General features: G+C 47.7%; 1 protein-coding gene across 1 annotated transcript in view; it reads right to left on the bottom strand.

Moving 5' to 3' along the window:
• Usp46 (ubiquitin specific peptidase 46) overlaps positions 1–20,585 on the bottom strand; it is a 75,447-nt gene extending 54,862 nt beyond the window's left edge. Inside the window, exon 1 of the mRNA XM_041671471.1 lies at positions 20,423–20,585. Coding sequence (XP_041527405.1) covers positions 20,423–20,458 — 36 coding nt within the window. The 5' untranslated portion in view covers positions 20,459–20,585. The remainder of the gene's footprint in view (positions 1–20,422) is intronic.
• Positions 20,586–25,184: the final 4,599 nt, after the last annotated feature.

Here is a 25,184-nt window from a genome sequence, read left to right as displayed (position 1 = left end):
CAGAGAAGGACGTTGGATGTCATACTCTATCACCCTCTAGCTTATTCCCTTGAAGCAGGGTCTCCCACTGAACCTAGAGCTGGCAGCTAGTAAACCCTAATGCCACTCCCACCTCCATCTCATTCCCAGCTCTGGAATCACTGATACAAGTTGCCACACTTGTCTTTTTACTTGGACGCTAGGACAGGAATGCAGGTGCCCACACCTGCACAGCTTGCCTTCTAGGCCGCCTCTCTAGCCACTAGGGTAAATGTTCTCATAGCAGGAAGAAGAAACTAATACACCTCCTCCACATCTCTCCATGCACACTGTCTCCCCCACATGTGACAACATTACTATTTATAAAATCATTAACATTTGGTCCCTAAAATCTTATCTATACAATGTGGCAAGCAAAGACCATATGACCTTCCCAATACCATGTTCTCAGTGATGAGTACATAATAGGTCCATAGTATCTGTAGTTAAATGGATGGTCAGGTGGATAGGCACAGACAGGGATGATCATGGATGTCTGTGATGCAACTGTGTGCATAATTTGGACACAGGTCTGCATATTCTCTCAATGCACTATTCAATGAAGCATGAGTGGTACCCTCCAACACTTCCCCATTCTCCCATTCCCTTTATAGGCACACAGGAATTGGTTTCCATGGATACAGAATATAACAGATATTGACATTTGGAACTAAGCTCTTGCTTTTACATCCCAGCATTTTCCTTTGGTAATGTGAATCGTTGTACATCTTCAACAGATTTGGGGGTTACAGCCATTAAACGTAAAGGCATCCATGACACAGCAATATAGACATGATGGCGACTATCTCACCACGCGATGATAGTAATGACCAGTGCTTAAAGGTTAATTAGGTGGAATCAATCGAGAATTCAAGTGACCATGTCCCTCAACCCTGCAATTCTACTCTAATTTATTATATAGATATACTCTACGTGCATACGTAGGTACAGGGAGTGTAACAATGATCCAACTCATATTGTGATTTCACAGAATGAAAATTCATTTGTCTCTTTCACAGAAATGTTCAAGAAGACACAGTGTAGGTCTGGTGTGCCCGCCCTGCGGTGCTGTGGACAAAGGGTCCTCACATCTTGTCACTCTGTTGCGAGCAAGAGTCCGTTTGCAGTTTTGGAACCAAGACGATTACTCTAACTCCTGCCACCAAACAACCTCTGTCCCAGCAAAAGGGGAAATAGAGGGATGGCCCCCTTTGAAAGGAGGCTCTTTAGAGCTACAGCAGATACTTTTGCTTATAAACCCTCTGATCAAGAATCTCGGTCTTAGAGCCACATAACTGCAAGGGAGCCGAGCATGGGTGGCGATCACCCAAACATTCGTGATGTTACAAATTTCTCTTACACTACACACAGAAAGTAGAGATTAACGGGACAATCAGCAGCCAGTGTCTCAAACAGGCCTTGCAGCAAGGGTTGTAATAGAAAAAGTTAAAAGTATCACAGGCTGATGAAATAATTATAGTAATCTATATAGCAAAATACCACGTCAGTATTTCTATTTTTGTGGCACAGGAAATGAATTCATAACCTCCGGAATCCAAGGCAAATGCTTTACCAATTAAACTCACTCCCTCTCTGTAGGTAATCTTTAAAGTAAAATTTCTTTTTAGGTACTACTGCTCTGCAAAACTGTACAAGACAAAGATAAGTAAGACACAGGCATAAGGACAAAGTACACAGGACAACCCTGGAAAGGTCTTTTATTCAGGCAGCATACAACTGCTCTGTTTGTGCCTGCTATGTGCTCCCCACTCTTCTGATTCTGAGGAACAAGGGGACCAAAGCCCTGCAAGCTGCTGTATTCATCTTAATGAAAATTTCCAGAATACTTGAAAAATTACTTGCTTTTGGTTTGAGGGTTTGTTTTCATTTTGTTTGTGGGCTTTTTTGTTTGTTTATGAAAAGGTTCTCTCTACATTGTCCCAAATTAAGCTCAACTCCTAGGTTCATGTCATCCTTCTGCCTCAGCCTCCACAGCAGGCGGGATTACAGACAAATAAATACCACTGCACCTGGCTTACACTCAAGAAAATAGCAATAACACTGCCAGAGAACAGGGCGAAGGGGTGAGAAGAACCAACCCTTTTGGGAAAACCACAGGATATGAAGCATAAGGGGGCTTTTATTTTTGGAAGATTTATTTCTGTTATGTGTATGCATGTTTTACCTGCATGTATGTATGTGCACTCCTTGTGTGCCTGGTGCCCACAAAGGTCAGAAGAGGACATAGGATCCTCTGGGACTGAAGTTACAGATGGTTGACCACAACGTGAGTGCTGGAAACTGAACCTGGGTCCTCTGCAAGAATTATAAATGCCCTTAACCACTGAGCCATCTCTCCAGTCCCAAGGGCTTTCCTTTTTATCCTTTTAACTCTTAGTTTTTTACTCTGATGATATATTATTTTGGAATTCACATTTAATAAGTTTAGTAAAAGTTGAGTAAGCTAATCCTCTACACTAGCGAGCAACGTGCGCACGTCCCTCACTACTGCCTGCCTTTTCTTGCCAGGACTCTGACCCTTCACCTCTCTTTGGAGTGCAGAGGTCCTGGTGCCAACGTGCAACCTGCCTATTCCAAGGGCCGAGAGAGAGGTGGAACAAACATCGAAGGCTATCGGTATCATATTCACAAAGCTTGCGCTCCTACTGCGGGAGCCCGGCATAACAGCACAGATGGCAAATGGAGGCCCTGAAAACCTAAATGCTGTATGACCAGAGGCTGAACTGAGAACCAACCCTTTTGGGAAAACCACAGGATGCGAAGTATAAGAAACGAAAGTTCTTACTTCAGTCGCTGAAAGAAAGGGGGAACTTTCTGAAAAAGAACACAAAGAATTTTATTAAAAATAGACTCTGAGCTGGGACAAGTTCCAACAAGACTGCAGTGTTAGCTTTCGAAAGCACCTCTGGAGAGACCTAGGGAGCTTCCGCACACAACAAACACCCCTTGAAAGACAAACCGTGAATGCACAGGAGGGCGCAAAAAGGAACTTCTTCTTTAAAACAATGTTTAAAGGCAATTTATAAGGAAAACAAGCTAGAATCCCTCCAGGGGAGGGAGGCTGCCTGAGAGAAAGAATAATTAGGGCAACAGCACGAGAAGGTCAAGGTCTGGAAGAAACGGTGGAGAGAACGTGCCTGCCATACTTGAGAGTCCAAAACAAAAACACCAGGGCCAGAAGGGTCCTTGGAAGTCAGCTAGGCCGCACTACAGGTGTGAAAACCAATGCCAGAGAAATAAATGGCCTTGCCCTAGATAGACATGTCACTTCTTTGTACAAAGTAGAAAGGGGACTCAGAGAGAGCCAAAGTGTGTATCTAAAGTCATACAGAAGACAACATTGATTCCAGAAAGTGAAGTAAAACAGAGGACAAGATGGCAAATGTTACTGGGAAAACTCCAGATTAATGTTCGAAAGCGACTCTATCAACTAGATGTCCATAGGACAACGAAATGTTCAAAGGGACTGTATTCCTGGACTTCCTGTGACAAAAGGTCATCACACAGCCCAGGGACGGGATGCAGCCTAAGTGTGTGAAACGTATCAAGAGCCACCAATAAGGCTCAGGAGGAATAAGGGACCTGGTGCCTCGTGTGCACTCGATAATAACAACAGATAAGTGGAAAGCAGCATTGATCGTGTAGGCACTTCTCTGAGGACCTAGGCTTTGATCATCCTTCCAACAATCCAGGGAGGTGAGGACAATTATTCCTCACAGTAGGATAGGAAGGGGAGGGGAAGAGGAGAGAAAGGGAGAAGAATGAGAAGGTGGAAAGGAGGGGGAGGGAAGGGAGAGAGACAGACATTGAGCTCAGGAGTGCACACTTTGGTGTGCACCAGAATGTGGAAGCAAGCATGATGCTCCGTGTCTATCGCAATCACTCTCCACCATATTCTTTGAGACCAGTCTTCTTACTGAATCTGAGCTCATCCACTAGGCTAGACATTAGTGTGGTACAGGAGCACCCCTAGGTCACAGGCATCCTCTGAAACAAAATCTTCATCAGGGGAATGCAGGGATGGCTTAGTGGTCGAGAGCACAGGCTCCTCTTTCAGAGGACCACGGTTTGACTCCCAGCACCCACAGGAAGGTTCACCACTTCCTGTCACTCCAATCCCAGGGAATCCAGCTTCCTGTCCTGGCTTCCTTGGGAGTGACCTACACACATGCAAGCACGTAATCACACACGAGAGGAAAACAAAACAAACAAGACCTTTGTGGGGCACTACAACCTGCTTGAAGGAAATGAACCACTGGGGTTGGCAGAACCAGGACAGGAAATGTTGTCAAGGAAAAAACAGTTTTCCATCATTGTTCCAAGTAATAAGATTATGTTAAATTTTAAAAGGCAAAAAGAAGAGAACTGGCCAGGCAGTGGTGGTGCAAACCTTTAATCCCAACACTCAGGAGGCAGAGGCAGGTGGATCTCTGTGAGTTCAAGGCCAGCCTAGTTTACAAGAGCTAGTTCCAGGACCGGCTCCAAAGCTACAGAGAAACCCTGTCAGAGAACTGAATTCTAAGGAAATAATAAAATAAGGTGCAATCTTACCCCTCCACTTTCTAAATTCCTGCACAGATACTGCAAAAAATGTAGCAAAGCAAGGGAACACACAGAGAGAGGGCGAATACAATTATTAGAGTACACAGAACAAAACTATCTCAGTCTATCAATACAGCTCATCTCTCTGGAGGGCTATGGGGGGAGGAGGGAAGGGAGGGAGGAAGAGAAAACTGGAGTTGGATGAACAAAATTGCATATTTTATCCAAAGCAAGCTGAAACACATCTACCATATAGAGCATACAAAAGCAGACTGGGCTACAAGGCCCTTGGCTGGAACTACTAGACCACGGCTCCCTCCCTCAGAGCCACACCCTGTCTGGCATACTCTCCCTTTCCAGAGGTGTCCACCTCACCATAAGGCTTCGATGTCACTTATTCCTGACCCCTCCTCCTCACAGACTTTTCCGTTTCCTTTCAGCACTCCTCCCAGTTTGTGACAGAGTAACTTCTTGGTTGCCACGTCTTCCTTCTAGAAGCTTGTGTACGGCTTACAGCTCACTGATCCACTCTAAGCTACTGCTTTTATAAAGTTTTACTGCATCCCAGCTATGACCATTCATACAGTCATTGCAACTGCGTCCACGAGAGAACAGTGGGACCATCGAGCTATGGCAGAGATTTTATGACCCACAAAATCTAAACTATTTACTATGTACTATTTACTACAGAAAAGCCCACCAGCTCTAGGTTACACCTGTCAATCCAGAACCTCCTCAGGAAGTGATTATGTCAGACTCAAGCCAACACCTGGCAATGTTGGCCACAGAGAGAACTCGACACATCTGCTCAGAGAACATACTTGGGAAAATGAGGAAGGCTGGGGAATGGCTCCTACTCCGTTACACCCGGCACTGCACATCTGCACGCTCACATACTCACAAATCCAAGACAGAGTCCTCCCATCCTGCACACGGAAATGTTGGAGTTCACTGAGCCAGTAAGGGCAGAGCCAGGGATCCAAACCCACAGCATCTGTCTCCAGAATCAGCTGCTGACTACGAGTCAAGCCAGAGGCTGCTTCATTCACATCCTTCCCGATTCCTTCGCTGCGAGGGAGCGGGCAGCAGCTGACTGGGCACATCCTCGAGTGTTATGAATGGCCATCCTGGTTAGGAGCAAGCAAACATCGCTATAGAACTGCTGTGCCACTAAGCAACAGCGAGCTCTTCCTGCCAATAACTCACCAAGGGGCAAGCCCCACCCCCACCTCCCAGGCAAAGGAGAGGCGTGGATGGTGAAGCCGAAGTAGCTTGCCAAGATCAGGGCTCAGCTGAGGCGGAAGTCAATGGCGGTCAAACTCTACAACCCCGGCTCCAGGTTGGAGAACCTTTACTCGGCGCCTCTCGGAACTTCAACAGGGAGCCAGCTATCCAAGGACACAGAGCATTTCATCAAGGACATGACTGCATGGGTTCCTGTCACTTATATGATTCTGCTTTAAAGGGGACAGGTTATTCAGAAGATGTGGCGGTCTGGATGAAAATGGCCCCCATAGCTCATAGAGAGTGGCGGCCTTGTGAGGAAGTGTGTCACTGGGGGTGGGCTTCGAGGTTTCAAACGCTCAAGCCAGGCCTGGTGTCACTTTCTCTTCCTGCCATCAGTCCATCTGGATGCAGCCCTTTCGGCTACATCTCCAGCACCATGTCTGCCTGTGTGCTTCCATGCTTCCCGCCATGATGATGATGATCTAAACCTCTGACACTGTAAGTCAGCCCCAATTAAATGTTTCCTTTCTATGATTTGCTGTGGTCATTGGGTCTCTTCACAGCAATAGAACCCTAAGACAGAAGCCTAACATGATCTCACATAAGGACTGTGACATGGACACCCAGCTTCCCCTAGGACATCTGACTACACAGGGGCAATGAAGTCACCCCACAAAGGAACATCTGCTAGAGGCTTTGACTGGTAAAATGATGACGTGAAGTTAATTTCAATTCAAGAGCATAAGAGAGATGACGGAGGCCATGTCTGTTTTCCAGCTGCCAGGCACCCAGCCACTGACCTCAGTGAACTCGAAACAAGAACGTCACTGGCAATCGGATGCCCTGAGATCTCTCCTCGTGGATGATGTCCCTTTGATCCTGGCTTGTCTATGTTCTCTTCCTGTCACTTTCCAAAGATACGGTGGTAGAAGTGACACCCTGGCAAGGCCCCGGGCTAGAAGCCAGCTCTAGAAAACGTTACCACATGGTCATTTCATCCTTTTACTTTCCCAGCCTGCCATCCCTGTCTCCACTCGCAAGGTCTTCAGAGAAAACCATGAGCCAGACAACCTCCTCCCAGTACGGGTAGAACAGAGTCTCAATGCCTGAGTACTAGCTGCCTCGCCGCAATTAAGAGCCACGTCCTTCCAAACCAGTGTGGTACCATTTTAATATAATGAAATCATTGGCAATGTACGGATCGGGAAAGCAGAAATATAAACTCTGTGATGTCTCCCCTCATGCCAAAGAGTGCAGTGGGGGGAGAAGGGCGATGAGGAGCGAGCAGAACTTCAGAATAATATTGCCTGAAAGCATTAGCACCAGCCCCCAGCCGGGCTCAGAAGTGCAAACGCATAGCCAGGACAAGCAGAGCCACAAGCGGCCAGAGCAATTTAGTATCTGTCAGGCTGAGTCAGAAATAAAAAAGAAAGAAGAAAAAATGAGGCTACTGTTTTATTTATCCTTGGGTTTTTATGCCATTTTGCTAGTGATCCTTTTTTAAAAATTGTATTTTACCAAAAAAAAAGGAGTCTGAGACTGGAAATAAAAACAAACTTTGAAAATAATGGCTAAAAGCAAAACACTGAACTTAAATTGAGTTATTCTCTTACATGTATCAACAGCTCCTCACATACACTTCTGGTAAAAGAGGTGAAAAAAAATTACACCAAGATGCCATTTTCCCCGCCTGGCCCAGCGTTTCTGGGTGACACCAGCTAAGGCAAGGCTGTGGGAAACACCAGGCGCACATGTGGTTGGTAGAAAGCAGTGAAATTTCTCAGAACCATCTAGGACAACTGTAACTCCATTCCAGGAGACCTGAAGCCCTCATCCGGTGTCCACAGAACACAAGTTGTACACAGACATCCATGCAGTCAGAGTATCCATTCATATAAGACAAAAATTAAAATCTACTCCATTTTCTTTAAAGAAAGAATTGGGAAGAGATGGTACCTCACCCCCAGTGTGCACGCACAAACGCCCAGTGTGCACGCCCACGCGCGCGCACACACACACACACACACACACACACGCTTCTGAGTATCACTGTACTTAAACTTTTTATTTGCCCTCATTTTCCACACCACATGCCTTCTCCCAGACCAATGAGACAGAACCCTCCACTTACCAAAGTACGCTGACGTCTGACATTGAAATGACAGTGTCCTGCGGTGGCTGACTCTCAGGTGTCTCGCTGTGTAGTCAGAGTCCAGACTCAGAGTGTGACCAATGCCTTCCAGTCATCTGCAGCATCACTCTGGCTTTCAGGAGACTGACTGGGGATAAATGACAGTCTCCTGCTACAGGGCAAAGCTGGTTAGGAGACAGCAGTGGGCTTCTCTCTAGCTGTCTCTCTAACAACACAGAAGCAGCGAGACAGGGCCCCTTCACCTCTGAAGCACCCAGTTAGAATGGAGGCAAGGGGTGGATTTGTTCTATTTATTTATTGTTTTAGAATTTCATATATGAATACTGTATTTACATAATTTCCACCCCTCCCAGTCCCTCCCCAACTCCTCTCATGCCCCCTCTACTCATTCTCAAGTTCATGGCCTCCTCTTCTTTACACATACACAGACACACACACACAAAGACACACACAGACACACACACAGACACAGACACACCCTACTCCATTAAGCATTACTCTTATGTACATGTGCTTATACACACACACATAGACACACACACAGACACACACACATACACAGAGACACACAGACACATACACAGACACAACCTACTCCATTAAGCATGACTCTTATGTACATGTGCTTACACACACACAGACACACACACACACACCCTACTCCATTAAGCGTGACTCTTATGTACATGTGCTTAGGCTGATCGCTTGGGCAGGAAGCCCTTTCGGGGAGCCAAGACTGAGTCTTCTCTCTCGGCAGCCTGTAGCTCTGCATTTTGGGGTGAGGCTTCATGAAATTTTTACTATCCACTCTAGCGTGTCAACTGGCATTGCCCCTGACCAAGACACCTGCTGCTAAATTGTGTCCGACAGATATGGCAGGGATCCTGCACCCAAGGAAATCTCAACAAGGAGTAGATTTGGCCTCTGTACCCCCAATGTCACCATTCCCAAAGCTGGATGAAGAGCCCCACTAACCACAAGCCGCAAGTCAAAAGGAAAGCAGAGGATCCTTGAGCCTTGAGAAATGAGCTTCGCGCTTTCAGCCAACTGAAGGAAGACACTAACTCACGACCAGAGGGAGGCAATTACAAAGATCAACACGCACAAGGCCGGCACGGCTTGCCAAGGGCTTCCACAGGGGAGTCCCTTTGATGCCCAGGAAGGCAGGGAGAAGGACACGTGGTTGTTTGCTCTTCTTATGAAGGCCTGAAGAGACTGGTTCTGAGATTTACCAGGCAATTCCAATCCCAAGCCCATCACCTACACGGTAAGGAAGCCATCCTCCTGTTTCCCTCCTTAGATCTGGCTGCTCTAACTGTGCTCCCACTGTAAGCACCTGCTTCCCCAGAAAAGGGACTACATGGGCAAACTCTCCATCTCATTCCAGACCTGCCAATCAGAATCAACGTTTTCATAAGCTCTTTGCATTCTATGCCGAAAGAAACACTGATTTATGAACAAACTTGCAGATTTGGCTTTTTTGTTTTTGTTTTCTAGGCCAAGCTGGCTTTGAACTCTGAACCCCTAACCGTCTATTCTTCAACTCACACATGCTAGGATTACAAGTGCACACCGCTACACCTGGCTACAAAGTAATTTTTCCATGCTACCAAGCTAGACCTCTTTACTCATTCATCAAGAATTATTTATTGAGCACCTATTACCTAAATGTGCCAGGCACCATGCTGACAGCTCCTGCCCTGGTAGGTTAGCAAACTCGGTTTAGGGCCATGAGATAGCTCTGTGGGTAAATGCTTGCTGCACAAGACTGACAGGTGAGATCCATCCCTGGATCCCACATCAGGAGAGACCCGAGACCTGACAGGTGAGACCCAGCCCTGGATCCCACATCAGGAGAGACCCGAGACCTGACAGGTGAGACCCATCCCTGGATCCCACATCAGGACAGACCCGAGACCTGACAGGTGAGATCCATCCCTGGATCCCACATCAGGAGAGACCCGAGACCTGACAGGTGAGATCCAGCCCTGGATCCCACATCAGGAGAGACCCGAGACCTGACAGGTGTTCCCAGACATGCACACGAATCCCTTCAGAAATAACATTTTCACTTGGCAAAACAAGGTGGTTTAGCAACCTCAGCAGCTCATCAGAATTAACGATGACACTTAAAACCATACACACACACAAACACACACACACACTCCACCAACCCAGGCTACACAGTCAGAAATTCTGAGTGTAAGGCTCTTTGGCAGCTCTTTAGGATGGACAGAACTACTTCCCAGAACACTCTGGCAATACTTAACATATTTACTCCATTTTCCACTGCTAGAGCAGAATATCCACGACTAGGTCTCATAAAGAAACAAGAGCCAGGCATGATGGCTCTTGTTTCTTTAATCCTTTAATCCCGGCACTCAGGAGGCAGAAATAGGCAGATCTCTAGGTTTCAGTCCAGCCTGGTCTACAGAGTGAGTTCTAGAACAGCCAGAGCTGTTACACAGAGAAACCCTGTCTCCAAAAACAAAAACAAAGGGAGAAAGACAGGGAGGGAAGTTAGGAGGGAGGGAGGAAAGGGACAAAAAGGGAGGGAGGGAGGGAGGGAGGGAGGGAGGGAGGGAGGGAGGGAAGAGCTTTATCTAGCTTATACTTTTAAAATTATATTTTATATATTACATTACACATTGTATGTGTGTGTGCTGAACATGTAGGTATACAGCAGTCCAAGTGCTACTGGAAGATTGTGGAATCAGAGGACAGTTTGTGAAAGCTGGTTTTCTCCCTCCACCATATGGGTCCCAGGGATCCAACTCAAGTCATCGAGCTTGGCAGCAAACGCCTTCACCTGCTGAGCCATCTCTCTGGCCCCACGCTAACGGTGTTAGAGACTCAAAGGCAAAGCAGCACAAGGCGAGGGCTCTGGTGAGAGCCTCGCACACATGGATCACAATGACAGGAGCACATGTGGCCAGGAGCGATCATACTGGGAAGCAGGAAGCCACAGAGCCCAGGGAAGAGCTTGCTCCACCAAGGCCCCTCTTACGACATCTCATGTAAGAGTTCAGTGAATCCCAGGAAAACAACATCAATCCCTTCCTAGGGTATGCCCTGATGACCTACCATCTCCCATTAGTCCCAGCCTCTTAAAAGGCCCCCACCATCCTACTGGGGAACCGAGCTTCCAACACATGAACCCTCTAGAGATGCCCTAGATCTGCACCCAAAGCATAGCACCTCATAAAACTGCAGGTGGCATATCCTAAGAGAGGCATATCTACTGCAGGACTCTAGGATGCGGGTGCGGGATGACTGAGCCGGGAAATGCGCTGCAGCCCTGTTTGCAGAACAGAGTAGTTTAGATGCTATCGGACCTGCCCCTGAAGAAGAGAATGAAAAAAACAGAGACATGGCCAAGTTGAAGAAGCCTGTCACAAAGCAATCGGAATGAGTAAACTGGATTTCTGAGTCAACATACTCTCGGCCATAATTGTTGGGCAAAGCCAGAGAGTTGCAAAAGGCCGCCCGGCACATCTTACACACAAACATTGACAGATGCCTAGAGAATCACAAACAAAGACGTGCGTGGTGAATGCCGTATCAGCTTCAGACACGGTCTGTTCTAGAGGGGAGGTAAGATAAGAAAAGGGGTATCAAGTGGTAGTCTAGAAGCATTATATCTGAAAAACAACCCAATAAGGCTACATTTTGATAACTGAAAAGTAGATATTTAGGTCTATGACATGTATTCCATTTTTTCATATTTGTGTTGACGGTTTATGATTTCATTCTTTTAAGCTTTTTTTTTACTTCTCAAAGTTGTAAATTTTAAATGTGTATCACATTTAATAAATACAGAACACTGCAAGCATTACTTATTAATACATAATCTAACTTAAGCTTTTAAGTTATTTGCTGGCATTTTTTTTAATTTATTTATTTATTAAGGATTTCTGCCTCCTCCCCGCCACCGCCTCCCATTTCCCTCCCCCTCCCCCGATCAAGTCCCCCTCCCTCATCCGCTAGAAGAGCAATCAGGGTTCCCTGACCTGTGGTAAGCCCAAGGACCGCCCACCTCTATCCAGGTCTAGTAAGGTGAGCATCCAAACTGCCTAGGCTCCCCCAAAGCCAGTTTAAAGGCTTCACAGGTGATACACAGCCAGTCCTCAGAATCTCTGTTGTGAAATGAAGAACGAAATAAAAACTCGGTTGTTTAATGTCAAGAAATACAACTGGAGAAAGGCAACAATCTCTGGCTTTTGAAGTTAAATCGCTACCTTAAATAATTTTACATTGATTTTTGAAAACCTCTCGCAGGGCAGGTACTTTCTCTAAACAATATTTTTAAGAGATTGGGGCGATTGCCCAGGAAGTTGGTATTTCTCAAATCTTGATGGGCAGAGTGTGGGGAGTGGAAGGAGGAAGGATTAGGCATTTTAAAATGCGGATTCCAAGGCTCCACCTGAGACCTGCTTACTCAAAAGCTCTGGGAGCAGACTCCCTGAGTCTGGTTTCATTTGTCTGTTTGTTTGATAGGGTTTCTTTGTGTAACAGCTCTGTCTGCCCTGGAACTCACTCTGTAGACCAGGCTGGCCTCGAACTCACTGAGATCCACCTGCCTCTGCCTCTGCCTCTGCTGGGATTAAATTTTTTTTAATTTATTTATTTATTATTTATACAGTGTTCTGTCTGCAGGCCAGAAGAGGGAACCAGATCAAATTACAGATGGTTGTGAGCCACCATATGGTTGCTGGGACTTGAACTCAGGACCTCTGGAAGAGCAGCCAGTGCTCTTAACCTCTGAGCCATCTCTCCAGCCCGGATTAAATTTTTAATAAGAGAACACACAGGTGTGCTCCAGTCTTTGCTACAAAGAGTCATTAAATTATAAAGCATTTCAGTGCCTATTGTGCTCAGTGTGCTGACATTCACAGAGCACTAGAGTTGGGGTGGAGAGGATATCTTCTGATACTGAGCTCAGCCCTTGCACCAGGACATTCAAGCCAAACATGATGAGCACGGGGCTTCCTGCGCACAGAACCTAACCCAAAGGACAAAGAAATGCACGGTCAGAATAAGACCAACTTCTAAAAGATCTTCAAACAGCAACTGGGTCAACAGGAAACTCCCCAAGTCCAGCCCTGCAGCTGTGCGTGCCCGAAGCAGCCTGACATGATTTTCACAAAAGCCAATTTCGTTCAAACAAAGCATGAACTGCAGCTCGAACGGGGCTTGAAATGCTAACACAAGGACAGATCTGGAAGGCACCTGCCACACTCAGGAGTCTCCATGGGTGTGCGACACCATGCTGCCAGTATCCACCCCACCCCAGAGAACAGGCTGGCATCGTTCCTTCCACTGTATCTTTCGATGTCTCCCAACTTTCCCGGACTTGCTTTGGTCTCCCTTATTTTCCTCTTCGTCATCCCATGCCCTGTGTTCAGACAAGACCAACACCGATCCTGAGTTAGAAACACAGCAGCATGAACACGTGAGATGTTCAACCTCGCTCGTAAAGAATAAAGTGCAAGTTTAAACCACGGAGATGCAATTTCACACCCATCAGATTGGCAAAATGCCACAGCTAACCATATCGAGTGTCAGCAAGCGTGGAACCACTAGACCCCCTCCCCCAACCATGCTGGCTAGAATGCAAATTGGTACAAGGGCTCCAGCGAGCAATCTGTCAGTACCCTACAGTAGAAGATGCCCGCTCCCTTTGACCCCGCAATCTCCTTCTGGACATCTACCACAGAGAAGCTGTAAACATTTACCCAGGAAGACAAGTGGAAAACTGTTTATAACATTGAAATACACGAACAAGAAAAATTTGCAAGCCACCATGGTTATAAATAAGCTGAATATAGGGTAGCACCTTCATTTGAGGGAATATTATACAGCAGGTAAACTAGAATTATGAGTATCTTGTGAAATAAACCTCGCGATTATTTAATTAATATTGGAGAATTAGTATAAGCTCAGATTTACAGAGTATGTTTAAAGCACAAGACAGTACTATATCTGTTTTGTCAACATACATCTATCAAGTAAAAGTAAGAAACATGTGATAAATGCCAAATTTGGAATAATGGCCACTTTGTCGGGGGAGGGGAGTGATGAGTGCCAATGTTCATGAGAGGTTTTAACTGTGTTTGTCATAGTTCATTTCTTCGCTGGGTGGGGAGTGCTGGCTGCTGGCTCTATTATTCCACATACCTTTCTGGATGCCTAAAGTTCACCTCACCCTAGGAAGGAATCCAAGGACTGTGTCTATTTACCCTGTGAATTCTCAAAGTTGCTGGAGGGGGCTGAACCAGCGAATGGCAAGGAGAGCATGGGCAATCACTGGTCCCCTGCCCATGATCTTTATAAGGGACCCATAGCAAATAATCGCACTCACCATCGCGGTGAACGCTGAACGTGGGACTTATAATGTCCCTTAACTAATCCATAACCCTGGAACACCAAAGGTGCAGAAAACCTATAGCGCCCAGCAATGGCAAACAATACAGGACATGTTTATCTGAAAAAAGTCTGTGCTGGTTCACTTGGGGGTTTTTTCTCTCCAAAGCCCTAGACAAGCATTGCGATTACCACAAATGCCAGTCGGTTGTTAATAGTCAAGTTGGGAGAAAGTATTTAGTCCATCCAAGTTAGCCAAAAGATACCACCTTTCATAACCCATCCAGTCAGCTTACTCTGCACAGGCTTCATGAGGAGGCTAGAGCTCCAACCAGCAAGAGGGATCTTTCTGATGATGTCACCAAGCTTAACCTCAACTACAAAGACCAGGCTCAGGAACTAGTGAGCAGGAGACCCACCTCTAACTAGACAAGGTTCTCTTAGCTGCGAAGGCAATGGAGTTCAAAATTACTTTCAATTTTAACCCAAGCCCTGGAGATCCTATACTAGTCAACACGGATAAGCAAGACCTAGTGCATGGTTAAGTAGAACAACGGGCTCCAAATGGACCCCAATCTTCAATTCTAGCCAAATACTTATGTTCAAATTTGTCTTCCCCCCAGGAGTCCAAGGAAAAGAGAAAATTCTGCAGACTTCATTGTCAGGTTCTGACCTAAAGTAACTCCAACATATCTGACCTGGAAGGCCAGGAGAGCAGATATTTTTCCTTTAAACATTAACCCACCTTCCTCAGGCTGTGTTTGTTAAACACCTAACAATGACCAGAATGGACCCCCATTCAGAAGTGTGACCTCTCCCAACTGATACAGTAAACTCCACGTCCAGTTGCCAGTTATCTTTGCAAACAGAACTCATGAGTCATGGAAATAAGTTATCTCTTCATGCACATTATGAGACTGTTTATTATTATTAGAAGTCTAGAGTTGGGGAATGGTGGCGCACGCCTTTACTCCCAACACTCAGGAGGTAGAGGCAGGTGGATTTCTGACTTTAAGACCAGTCTGGTCTACAGAGCGAGTGCACAAAGAAACTCTAACTCAAAAAAGAAAGGAAGAAAGGGAGGTGAGGAAGGAGGAAGGAAGGAAATCCTGATTATTATCAAAGTACTGGCTTTAGGTAAGTTGATTTATTAAGACAAAACTTTTATTATAAAAATCCTCAGTTTGGGGACTGAAAAGATGGCTCAGCAGCTGCTGCTACAGAGGACCTGTCAGTTCCCAGCGCCACAACTGCATGTATCTGTGGTTTCAGATTCAACACCCTCTTCTGGCCTCTGTGGCCACCAGGCACGCACAGGGTGCACAGACATATAAGCAGGTGAACACTCAGACACGCAAAATCAAGTTCTCGGTTTTGCTGAGATGTTTATTAGTTTTGAAGATGACTTCATCTACGGAAAAGGATTCAAATCTGGCACACAAATGGGCCTCAGAAAACATCCTAGTGGTGGAGCATTTTAAACCGCCAATATCTGGTAAGTTCAAGAAGGTTTGAAAACAAGGTAGGTAGGAACTAAAGTGACTGAGTCAATTAAGAAATAAAAGACTGTAAGAAATACGAATCACTAAGAAGCATCTCATGATGAAAAATGTATTAAATAGTTTTACAAGATGAGAAAAACTAAGGTTTCTCAGAAGTATAATTTACTGAAGGCCACCAACACTACTGGTTACGTACAGGTTAACATCATACTGGTTACAAACATGTTAACACCATACTGGTTACGTACAGGCTAACACTGTACTGGTTACGTACAGGTTAACAGTGTACTGGTTACGTACAGGCTAACACCATACTGGTTACATGCAGGTTAACACTGTACTGGTTACGTACAGGCTAATACCATACTGGTTACATAAAGGTTAACACCATACTGGTTTACGTACAGGTTAACACTGTACTGGTTACATACAGGTTAACACCGTACAAGTTATGTATAGGTTAACACTGTGTTGGTTGTGTACAGGTTAACACTGTTCTGGAATGACAGCCAATCACACAGCTTCAGTTCTGACTGGTATTGACTACAATCATGTCCTCATGAAAAGAAAAAAACCTCAAGCAGATATCATGTCCATGTCCTGTAGTGTTCACCTCTGACCACTTCCCCACCTCTAAGATTCTCTTCACCCCCATCTGTGTGACTATTACACTGCATTAAAATTGTCTCAATTTTTCCAGCATCGGGCCACAAGCTGAGGAACTCCTGAGCTCCTTGGGGCAGTGGACTCAAGTCTTCATTTATTAAGAACCTGCATACAGTGTGTGCCAACACTAACACTGCTGGCCCTTGACAGATGTCATTCATAGGTACAAAATTTGTCACACATACACACCCACACTGTCGGAGACAAAACCCAAGACTCACACAGGCTGAGCAAGGCACTCCACCCTAAACTACATGTACCACCACCTCCACCTCCACACACACCCATACTGCTAGAGACAAAACCCAAGACTCACACAGGCCAAGCAAGGCACTCTACCATGCCCGCCCCCAAATCTACTGCTTGATATAGGCATTCCCCGCAAAACACATCTCAACAGCGCTACTAACGGACGACACGAAGGAGAGATGACTCAGGCCATTCTACACCAGCACAACTCACATTCGGTTCCTTTTTTAGAAAATTCCTCAATTCAAACAGGAAACAAAACATAACCACAAATGATATCTTCCATTTGGAGGACCATGAAAGGCGCGGGGAGTGAAACCCATTGCTGGGAACAACAGAGGATTATCAACAGGGGACATTTCCTTGTCCTGGGTCGCAGCTGAAGCAGTCTCAGAATTACAACACACCAGCCAAACAAGCTTTACTATCTCCAGCCACACACTGCTGTGTGGTCAGGCTGGCTCGCCCTAAGAAAGCTGATCAGGCAGTACTATGGGAGGCATTCACAGGAAGTAAATGGGAACCAGTTCCAAAAGGACAAGGGAACCTCAGTGGGATGGGCAAGAGGACGGAGGGATGTTACTTAGCGCTCCATCCTGGGAAGGACTTGCTGCCAGGCTCCCCTCTGATGGAGGGAAGGAGGCAGCCTTTCAGAGCTCTATCTTCGCCCGTTTGTCTTCCTAAAGACTCCTTCGGAACACTCAACAGACAACGTTTCAAATATACCAAACACCTTCCCACAGAGCAGCCCGAGTGTGTTGCTCTGGGACAGAGTGCTTGCCTGCCATGTGCAAGGCTCTGTTTTTGAGCTACTCGGTACCAAGTAAATATAAACTAAAAAAATAAAAACAAAACAAGCCATCCCTGCTTGCTCCCCAACCCCTCAGACAAGCTGGAATCACAAGGAGAAAGTGGGAGGGCTGCAATGGGAGTCCCAGTGAGGAGCAGCCACAAGTGAGACGTAGAACAGACCCTACCTGAAAACAATTCATCCTCAGGTGAGGTCACTACACCGAGGTACAGCGAGCTTTTACCTCACTGTGGGGACAGAGACAGCCTTCGCCTCAGCACCACCATTTTCCTCTGGGAAATGAGAATGGGAGGGGCAGAAGCGACCTGAGCAGCTTTTTATAAGGGGCGGGGTTTACAGTTCCCACCCCAACTTCTCTAGAGTGTCATTCAGCCTGATTTGCATAAGTGACCCTATGGGTTGCTTCTGTTCAGGTAGGAGAAGATATGATTTCCACGACCCCTTAAGCGACTGGAAGGTAACATCATGAGAAAGAAGGTACTGAGCAGAGCAGCCGGAACTCACTGAGAACTTCCTATGTACTGGGCACGGAGCCCCAGGAACTCCGTCAATGCATCCATTATCAGCCCATTTCTACCAATCAACGGCAGGCCAGAGAGCACCGTGCTCAGGACACAAAGCTCCAAGCAGGACTTGAAAGTGGATGAAGAAGAACACACCTGTCATCCAGTGCTTCAGGCCATCTCAAGCTGGAAGTCTACCTGGGCTAGCAAGATTCTGCCTCAAAAACACAAGCCACAGCCAGGCGGTGGTGGCGCACGCCTTTAATCCCAGCACTCGAGAAGCAGAGGCAGGCGGATCTCTGTGAGTTTGAGACCAGCCTGGTCTACAAGAGCTAGTTCCAGGACAGGCTCCAAAGCCACAGAGAAACCCTGTCTCAGAAAAAAAAAAAAAAAAAAAAAAAAACACACACACACACAAGCCACAGATAAATACTTAAGCAGGATTGAACCTAGAGTCTTGCTTTAGAATGCAAACATTTCCCAACTTGCTTAAGACCCTGTCTGAACAGGAAGATAATACATTTACTTCACTAGGGGAAGGGGTTGCAGTGGGGGTGAGGGGTGTGAATGGACCTTAACTTGGTATCTTTCAGGTCACCAGAGGAAGTGTTGATTCTATTGACACAGTATTGGCCCATTCCTTTCATGTCCTCCCAGAAGCTTGTCTCTCTGGCTGAGGTTCACTGAAAACAGATTGTGACATTCTGTCCAGGTGTGCCAAGAAGTCCTAGCTACAGCAAGGGCAAGAACAAGCCGGAGGCAGACTTCCTCTTGGGACACGCTAGCTCTGGAGTTTCCACTCAGCTTCAATACTGAGACGTGTCACTGAATACAAACTGGACAGGAACAGCACGACAAGCAAGCTCTGAGTCTCAGGAGCCTGTAGGCCTGAGGCCACCCCCACAGGCGGGAAAGCGGCATTCAAATCACTGTGGTTTCACAGTTCAGGGACACTGGGAAGACATGCATTGTCCTCTCAGGGCATCCAGCGACATTAATGCCACCAGACAGGAAGAAGCAGGAAACCTGTGTCTTGGAGCAGAAAGGGGAAATGTCAAGGCTGCAGGAGCCTCTGCCATCATCCAAGGAGACCTGTACCACCAAGCAGGCAGCCATCACTCCGGGAGCTCCAGCATTTGCCCTGTTGGCATGGCCTTGGCTGCCAGCGCCGAAAGCTGGAGCCAGCCGCAGCGGGTCTCAACTCCACCTGAGCTAACACATGGCTCCTTAATGCTCTGTGCCATGTGTTGATCTTGCAACAGAATGTGGGACAGAAGATTTAAGAGGCTGTGTGATGGGGGAAGGGCAGCCGATCACCTTACCTAAAACCTTCTTAATCAGGCCTCCTCGGGTTCCCTTTAGGGGCTAGCATTACCATCTATGAGGAAGGGGGGATTCCCCAAAATGGCAAAAACAGCAGTGTTCCAGCTTGAAGGGCTCAGAGGGGGATCCAGAGAGTGTAGGCAGAGTACATACCCTCAAGCCCCACATAGTGGGCAAACACCTTACCCCAAACTGACTTCCCTCAGGCTCTCACAAGTAGGGGTGCCAGCTGAGTACATCCAGGGGACCCAAAAGCTGGAAATGGATGCCAAGGAAACTAATCAGGGCAGGAAGGAATGGGGAAAATTCAAATGGAAGTGACCACTGGGTCATGCCCCACCCCCGAGCCCGGCAGAACAGTAACATACCAGGCAGTGCCCAAGCTAAGTGGAGAGGAGGCGGGGCAGGATGACCCCTGCAGACTTCCTCACACACCCACAGCCGCCTCACTGCCAGGGCCTGCAAACGTCTCTCCTGCAGGTAGGGGAAACTGAGGCCTCCAGAACACATTGCCGTGCTCTCCCATACCCGGCTTTACCACCGCTCTAATCAGATTCTGCACTTGATTTTTTTTTCCACAGCTTTTACGTCTATCCAATTTCTCCCGATAGGAGCACTGCCATTGCAAAGTGAATCTTAAATACAATCGAGGCTGAACTCCAAAAGGAGACGAGGACAGTGAGTCCAGTGAGGGTGTATTTACTGCACCAGGAGGATCTGCGTCCTCCCTCTCCGGACTCATACCCTCACGGTCCTTCCCCGGACATCAGTGTGCGGCCACGAACCCTTCACTCCCACCCACCGCCCGCACCGCAGCTAGAGGGCGGGAGCACGGGGCCGCCCTGGGGATCCCCGGGATCTACTAGGTCCCCAGCTGGGACAGAGGCGGGGGACTGCGGTCAACCGGCCCAGCCCCGGGGGACAGGAACTTCTGGCCGCGCGGCCCCTACGGCCACCACAGCGCGCGTGCAGCTCCAGACCGGGGTTCCCTTTCTTTGCCTGGCTCGCCGCGGGCGCGACCCCCGGAGGCTCGGCGGCCACTCACCATATTACAGATGGAGGCGATGTTTCGGACAGTCATTAGTCTAAAGGTTGCAGCGATCGCGCACCGCCATCTTTACCAGGGGAAAACGGGACTGTCCATGGTGGCGCGCAGCGAGGCCGGGCGGCGGCGAGGCGGCCTGGGGCCGGCTTGCAGTGGGGTTGGGCGAGAGAGGCCAGGCGGCGGCGAGGGCGGGGCGGCGGCGCGGGGCGGGGAGTGGCGGAGCGACGCAGCCGGGGCCGCGGCCCGCGGGAGGAGGAGCCCGGAGCCGGGAGACGCTGAACCGGGCTACGCTCACACCGCCCGTCCGGACTCGCTCGCCCAACCCCGATGGAAGCCAGCCGTTCTTGCTCCGCTGCCCCAGGATCCCACGAGGCTGGCCCCGGACAAACCCAGCACCACGGCCTTCCCGCCTGACCCAGGACCGGGCACTGGACACTGGCCGATCGCCGGCCCGGGACCCACACCGCGGGAACACTGGAGCTCTCGGTTCCGGATTTCCTTCTACCTGCTCCTGCCGGTCTCCAACAAGCCTTAGGCTTTAGGGGTTGGCTAGGGGAAAGTATGAGGATTAGGGATGACTGTAATCCAACTTTAAAGTTTCTCGCCAAGGTTCAAGCCAGATGGCATCTGCCGGAACCCGAAAAGTAAAATGCGACCAGGACATGGGCGTGGCCAGAAAGCCCTAGCCAGCGGTAACCCAGCAGCCTGGTTAAAGATCTCCCAGAAAGGAAAGAATTCCGAATCTAGGCAGATGCACTTGGGCGATTTGTGACATTAGCAGGTACAGAGGTTCTGGGCGGGACTAGAGGCTGTCCAGGAAAGATCAAAACAAAACTTCCGTATCCCCCCCCCCACACACACACACACACCCGTGGAGCTCCCGATCTCAGCTTTGTGAGACAGATGATGTTTGAGTTTATGCACGTTCCTGCAGAGGCGGAGACCTCAGGCTCAGGATGCAAATGTGTATGTACCCCGCTGGAAGGATAAGTTCTTGAGAATTCAAAGAATCCAACTCAGACGTGGTGAACAATTGTGCAGACAGGGTTGCAATTCCGTGCTTCCCACAGGGACGCTGTGCACGTGAAACGTGATAAATTCCCGAACCAATGTGTTTTTGTGCCAAATTAAATTAGGAGAGAAATTAGTATAATTGAAGGCAGCTTTATCTAGCCAAGAGTAACTTCCTAGGGGGAAAATAGGATTCTACACAAAATCAGTAAGAGCTGTCCATTGGTAATTCTTCTAGGACCTGGATGGAAACAGAAGACAAACACTGCTGTCTGAAGGCTTGGGGATCAAGTGGATACTATGTTTTTCAGTGTATAGAAGGATTAATATTCCTCCTCATGCTGAGTCAGCCTAGCTAAATTTTATTTTCAGTATTTTTACTGTCAGTTATGGTATGCCGTATGATTCCTTCACCTTCTACCATGACTATGAGATAATAAACACAATAGCCCCACACGGCTCAGAGAGCACGATCCTATCCAGCTTCTGTGTTATCCTAATGGTACGGATGAAGGTGTACTAACCTCAGCTGGGCACCGTTTAGGGAGAAGACGTTGGTTAAACACTCAAACTATAACTCGCCAGAACATTGAGGCCCAGAAAAGCTTCACAATCTGAAAAATGTCAGAAGCTGGAGGCCTCAGTTTCACAGGTGGTTCGTCCAAAGCTTTAAATATGCAAGTTTTTCTAGTGATAAAGTTCATGATTTCTTCTAATATGGGCACGCTGATTGCCAAGCCTCCGGGATTTAAGACACAATTGACACAAACATGGGTCCTTAAGTTCAATCCCCCAGAACCCACCCACCCCCCAAAAAAGAAACCTGATTACAGTGTATACATATCCCAGTGCAGGAGACACAGAACACCCGGGGCTTGTATTTGTTGGCTAGAGAGTCTAGCCAAATCCCGGGCTACGGGGACAGACCTCTCTGTCTCAGAAAGTAAAGTGGATGGGCTAGAGAGATGGCTGGAAGGTTAAGACTGCAAACTGCAGCTGGGTGGTGGCGCATGCCTTTAATCCCAGCATACTGGAGGCAGAGGCAGGCAGATCTCTGTGAGTTCCGGGAACCCTGCCTTGAAACAAACAAACAAACAAACAAAAAAGAGTGTAAACTGCTCTTCCAGAGGACCAGAGTTCAATTCCCATCACCCTGAGGGGTGGTTCACAAACACCAACTTCACACTTGTGACTTCAGCTCCGAGGGATCCCCAGGTTTCTGGCGTTCATGAAACCGGCATTATGTGCACACAACACCTACACACACACACACACACACACATCCACAGTTACAAATCTTCAAACAAAAGAATAAGGGATTGAAAAAGATACCAACATCAACCCCAGGCCTTGGCACACACACGTACTCACACATAAGCATATACCTGTTTACACACAAAAACACCATTGACAGTGAGAACGGACCAGCACCCGGCTCCTGGATGCTGTGCCAACAAGAAAAAGGGTTCTTTGTGTGCCCTCTAACCACCTAAAACTAAGTACACAGTGTAGACATGCCAGTTGAAATCTGAAGGTGGTATCGTACAATCCAGCACTTGAGAAACTGACTCAGCAGGGCCCCTAGACATTCAAAGCCCACCTGGTCTGCATAGTGAGTACCAGGCTAGTCAAGGATGGGTGGCAAGACCCTGTCTCAAGCTCAACCTCTGGAGAGGAGAAAAAAAAAAGTTGAAACTCAGACTGTGGGTTTGTCAGCAAATCAATTGAACATAGCAGAGTTTATCCAACTCATGAATGATTAAATGTGTTTTTACAATTGGACAGGGTTGATATTCACAAGTCTCGATTACAGAAGGCTTGGGTTGAAGAAGAGATGTAACCTTAGCTTCATTCGGTGAGGAAATACTACTCACAGGTGGGCGGAGATAAAAATCTTGAAAATGGTGCCTGGATGATGAGGGAATTTTGAGGGAAAGTATTCTACGTGGAGAGGACAGCTGGTATGAGATGCACAGAGAGGACAGGAATAGCCAGTAAACAGAAAGACGGCCTCCAGGCCAACGTCAGCCTACGTGGATCAGAGCGAGGCGGCCACTCTGCAGCGTGCTCCTTACTGTGAAGCGTGATCCATGGACCAGCACTGGCATCAGCTAGGATGTGCTTAGGTTGTGCCTATCTCAGAACAGGTCAAGCCCTTCAGACCCTGCCTCGGCCAACCACTGTGCTGGGATATATAACAGGCCTGCCCCGGAATCCTTCTGTTTCTTCTAGTGGCCACTTCTGGACCTACTCTGGGAACTTAGCCTCTCCTATGTTTGACCCTGGGGTTCAGGTATATCTTACCTGGCACCTAAAGTCAGAGGGAAGTCTCAAGGCCCAGCTCCAGGGACTGACATGTTAAATAATCAGCCCTGGGACTTCATGTGCAGTGAGTGTGAGTCCTGGTATATATATGTAGTCGTGTGTGTGTGTGCGTGTGTGTGTGCGTGTGTGTTTAGGCATGGTTAATATTGTGTGTCTCCCTCAGTCATTCTCCACTGTATTTTTTGAGACAGGGTCTCTCACTGAAGCTGGAACTCACTAATCTGGCTAGGCTTGTTGGCCAGTGAACCCCAGGGACCCTTTGTTTCCCTAGTGCTGGTGTTATAGATGTGTGCTAACATGTTCATCTTAGCACGCGGGTGCTAGCAATCCAGACTTGGGTCCTCATGCTTTCATTGCAAGCACTTTTTCCTATAGGGCAATGTTCCCCAAACGCATTTGCCTTGTTTTTGAAGGCAGGGTCTCACTATTAGCCCAGGCTCACCTCACACTTGAGGCAGTACTACCCCCAGCCTTCCACGTGCTGGGATTACAGATGTGAGTCACCACCATGCGCAGTTTGTAGTCCTGATACTTTGGTGAAAAAACAGGTCCTGTCCCCATTCCTGATGCTGCAAAGCTGGTGGGATGTGAAGCCAACATAGGAAAATGGTCCTGAGGCATGGAGGAGAGACCATATCTACTGCTGCCAGACCTAAATCCCAGACTTTTCAGTAACCCAAACCAAAGAAAACATTCTTTTCCCTGGCCAGGTCAAATTGGGCACCTGCCACTGGAGACTGAAGGCATCCTAATTCCGTCAGTGTCTCCTGGCTCTGGGAACTTGGGAAGCTCACTCTGAAGCTGCCCTGTTCCTGCTTCTTCTGGTCTCTGCCCTCCAACCAGACAGCTGAAGGTCCGCCTCCTAGGATGCTCCTCCCCCACCCGCAGCTCCACTAATCGTCATTAGACAGGAAGGCACAGTCTGTTTTGCCCTCATATTACACTTGAGGAACCAGTGCGTTGTCCATGGGAACCATTATCCCTGGGCCGCCATGCATCCAAACACTGGACCACCCCTGCATACAGCCTGCGGCAACCATACTAAACCCCTGCATACAGCCTGCAAGCTTGGGACAAACCAAGACCATGGGTGCTGGAGCTGTTCTGGTTCTAGCAGCATTTGTGGGAGCTGTTTAGGAAAGTTTCTGCTACTTTTGGGGTACTGTTAGCATAAGGAAAGGCCAGCTTTGGAAGGAACATCACATTAGAAGTCTGCCAATGTAGTGGTTCTCAACCTGTGGGTCGAGACCTCTTTGGGGGTCTTTTACGGGGTCCCCTAAGACCATCAGGAAACACAGATATTTACATTGTGAGCAATAACAGTAGCAAAATTATAATTATTATGTAGCAACAAAAATAATTTTATAGTTGGGGGTCACCACACATGAGGAACTGTATTAAAGGGCTGCAGCCTCGGGAAGGTTGA

This window comes from Microtus oregoni, unplaced genomic scaffold (assembly GCF_018167655.1).
Source record: "Microtus oregoni isolate MIOR12 unplaced genomic scaffold, Mior012 000021F_ref0000039, whole genome shotgun sequence".
NCBI lineage: Eukaryota > Metazoa > Chordata > Mammalia > Rodentia > Cricetidae > Microtus > Microtus oregoni.
Note: the sequence above shows the minus strand (reverse complement) of the source record. Positions and strands in the feature narration are given on the sequence as shown.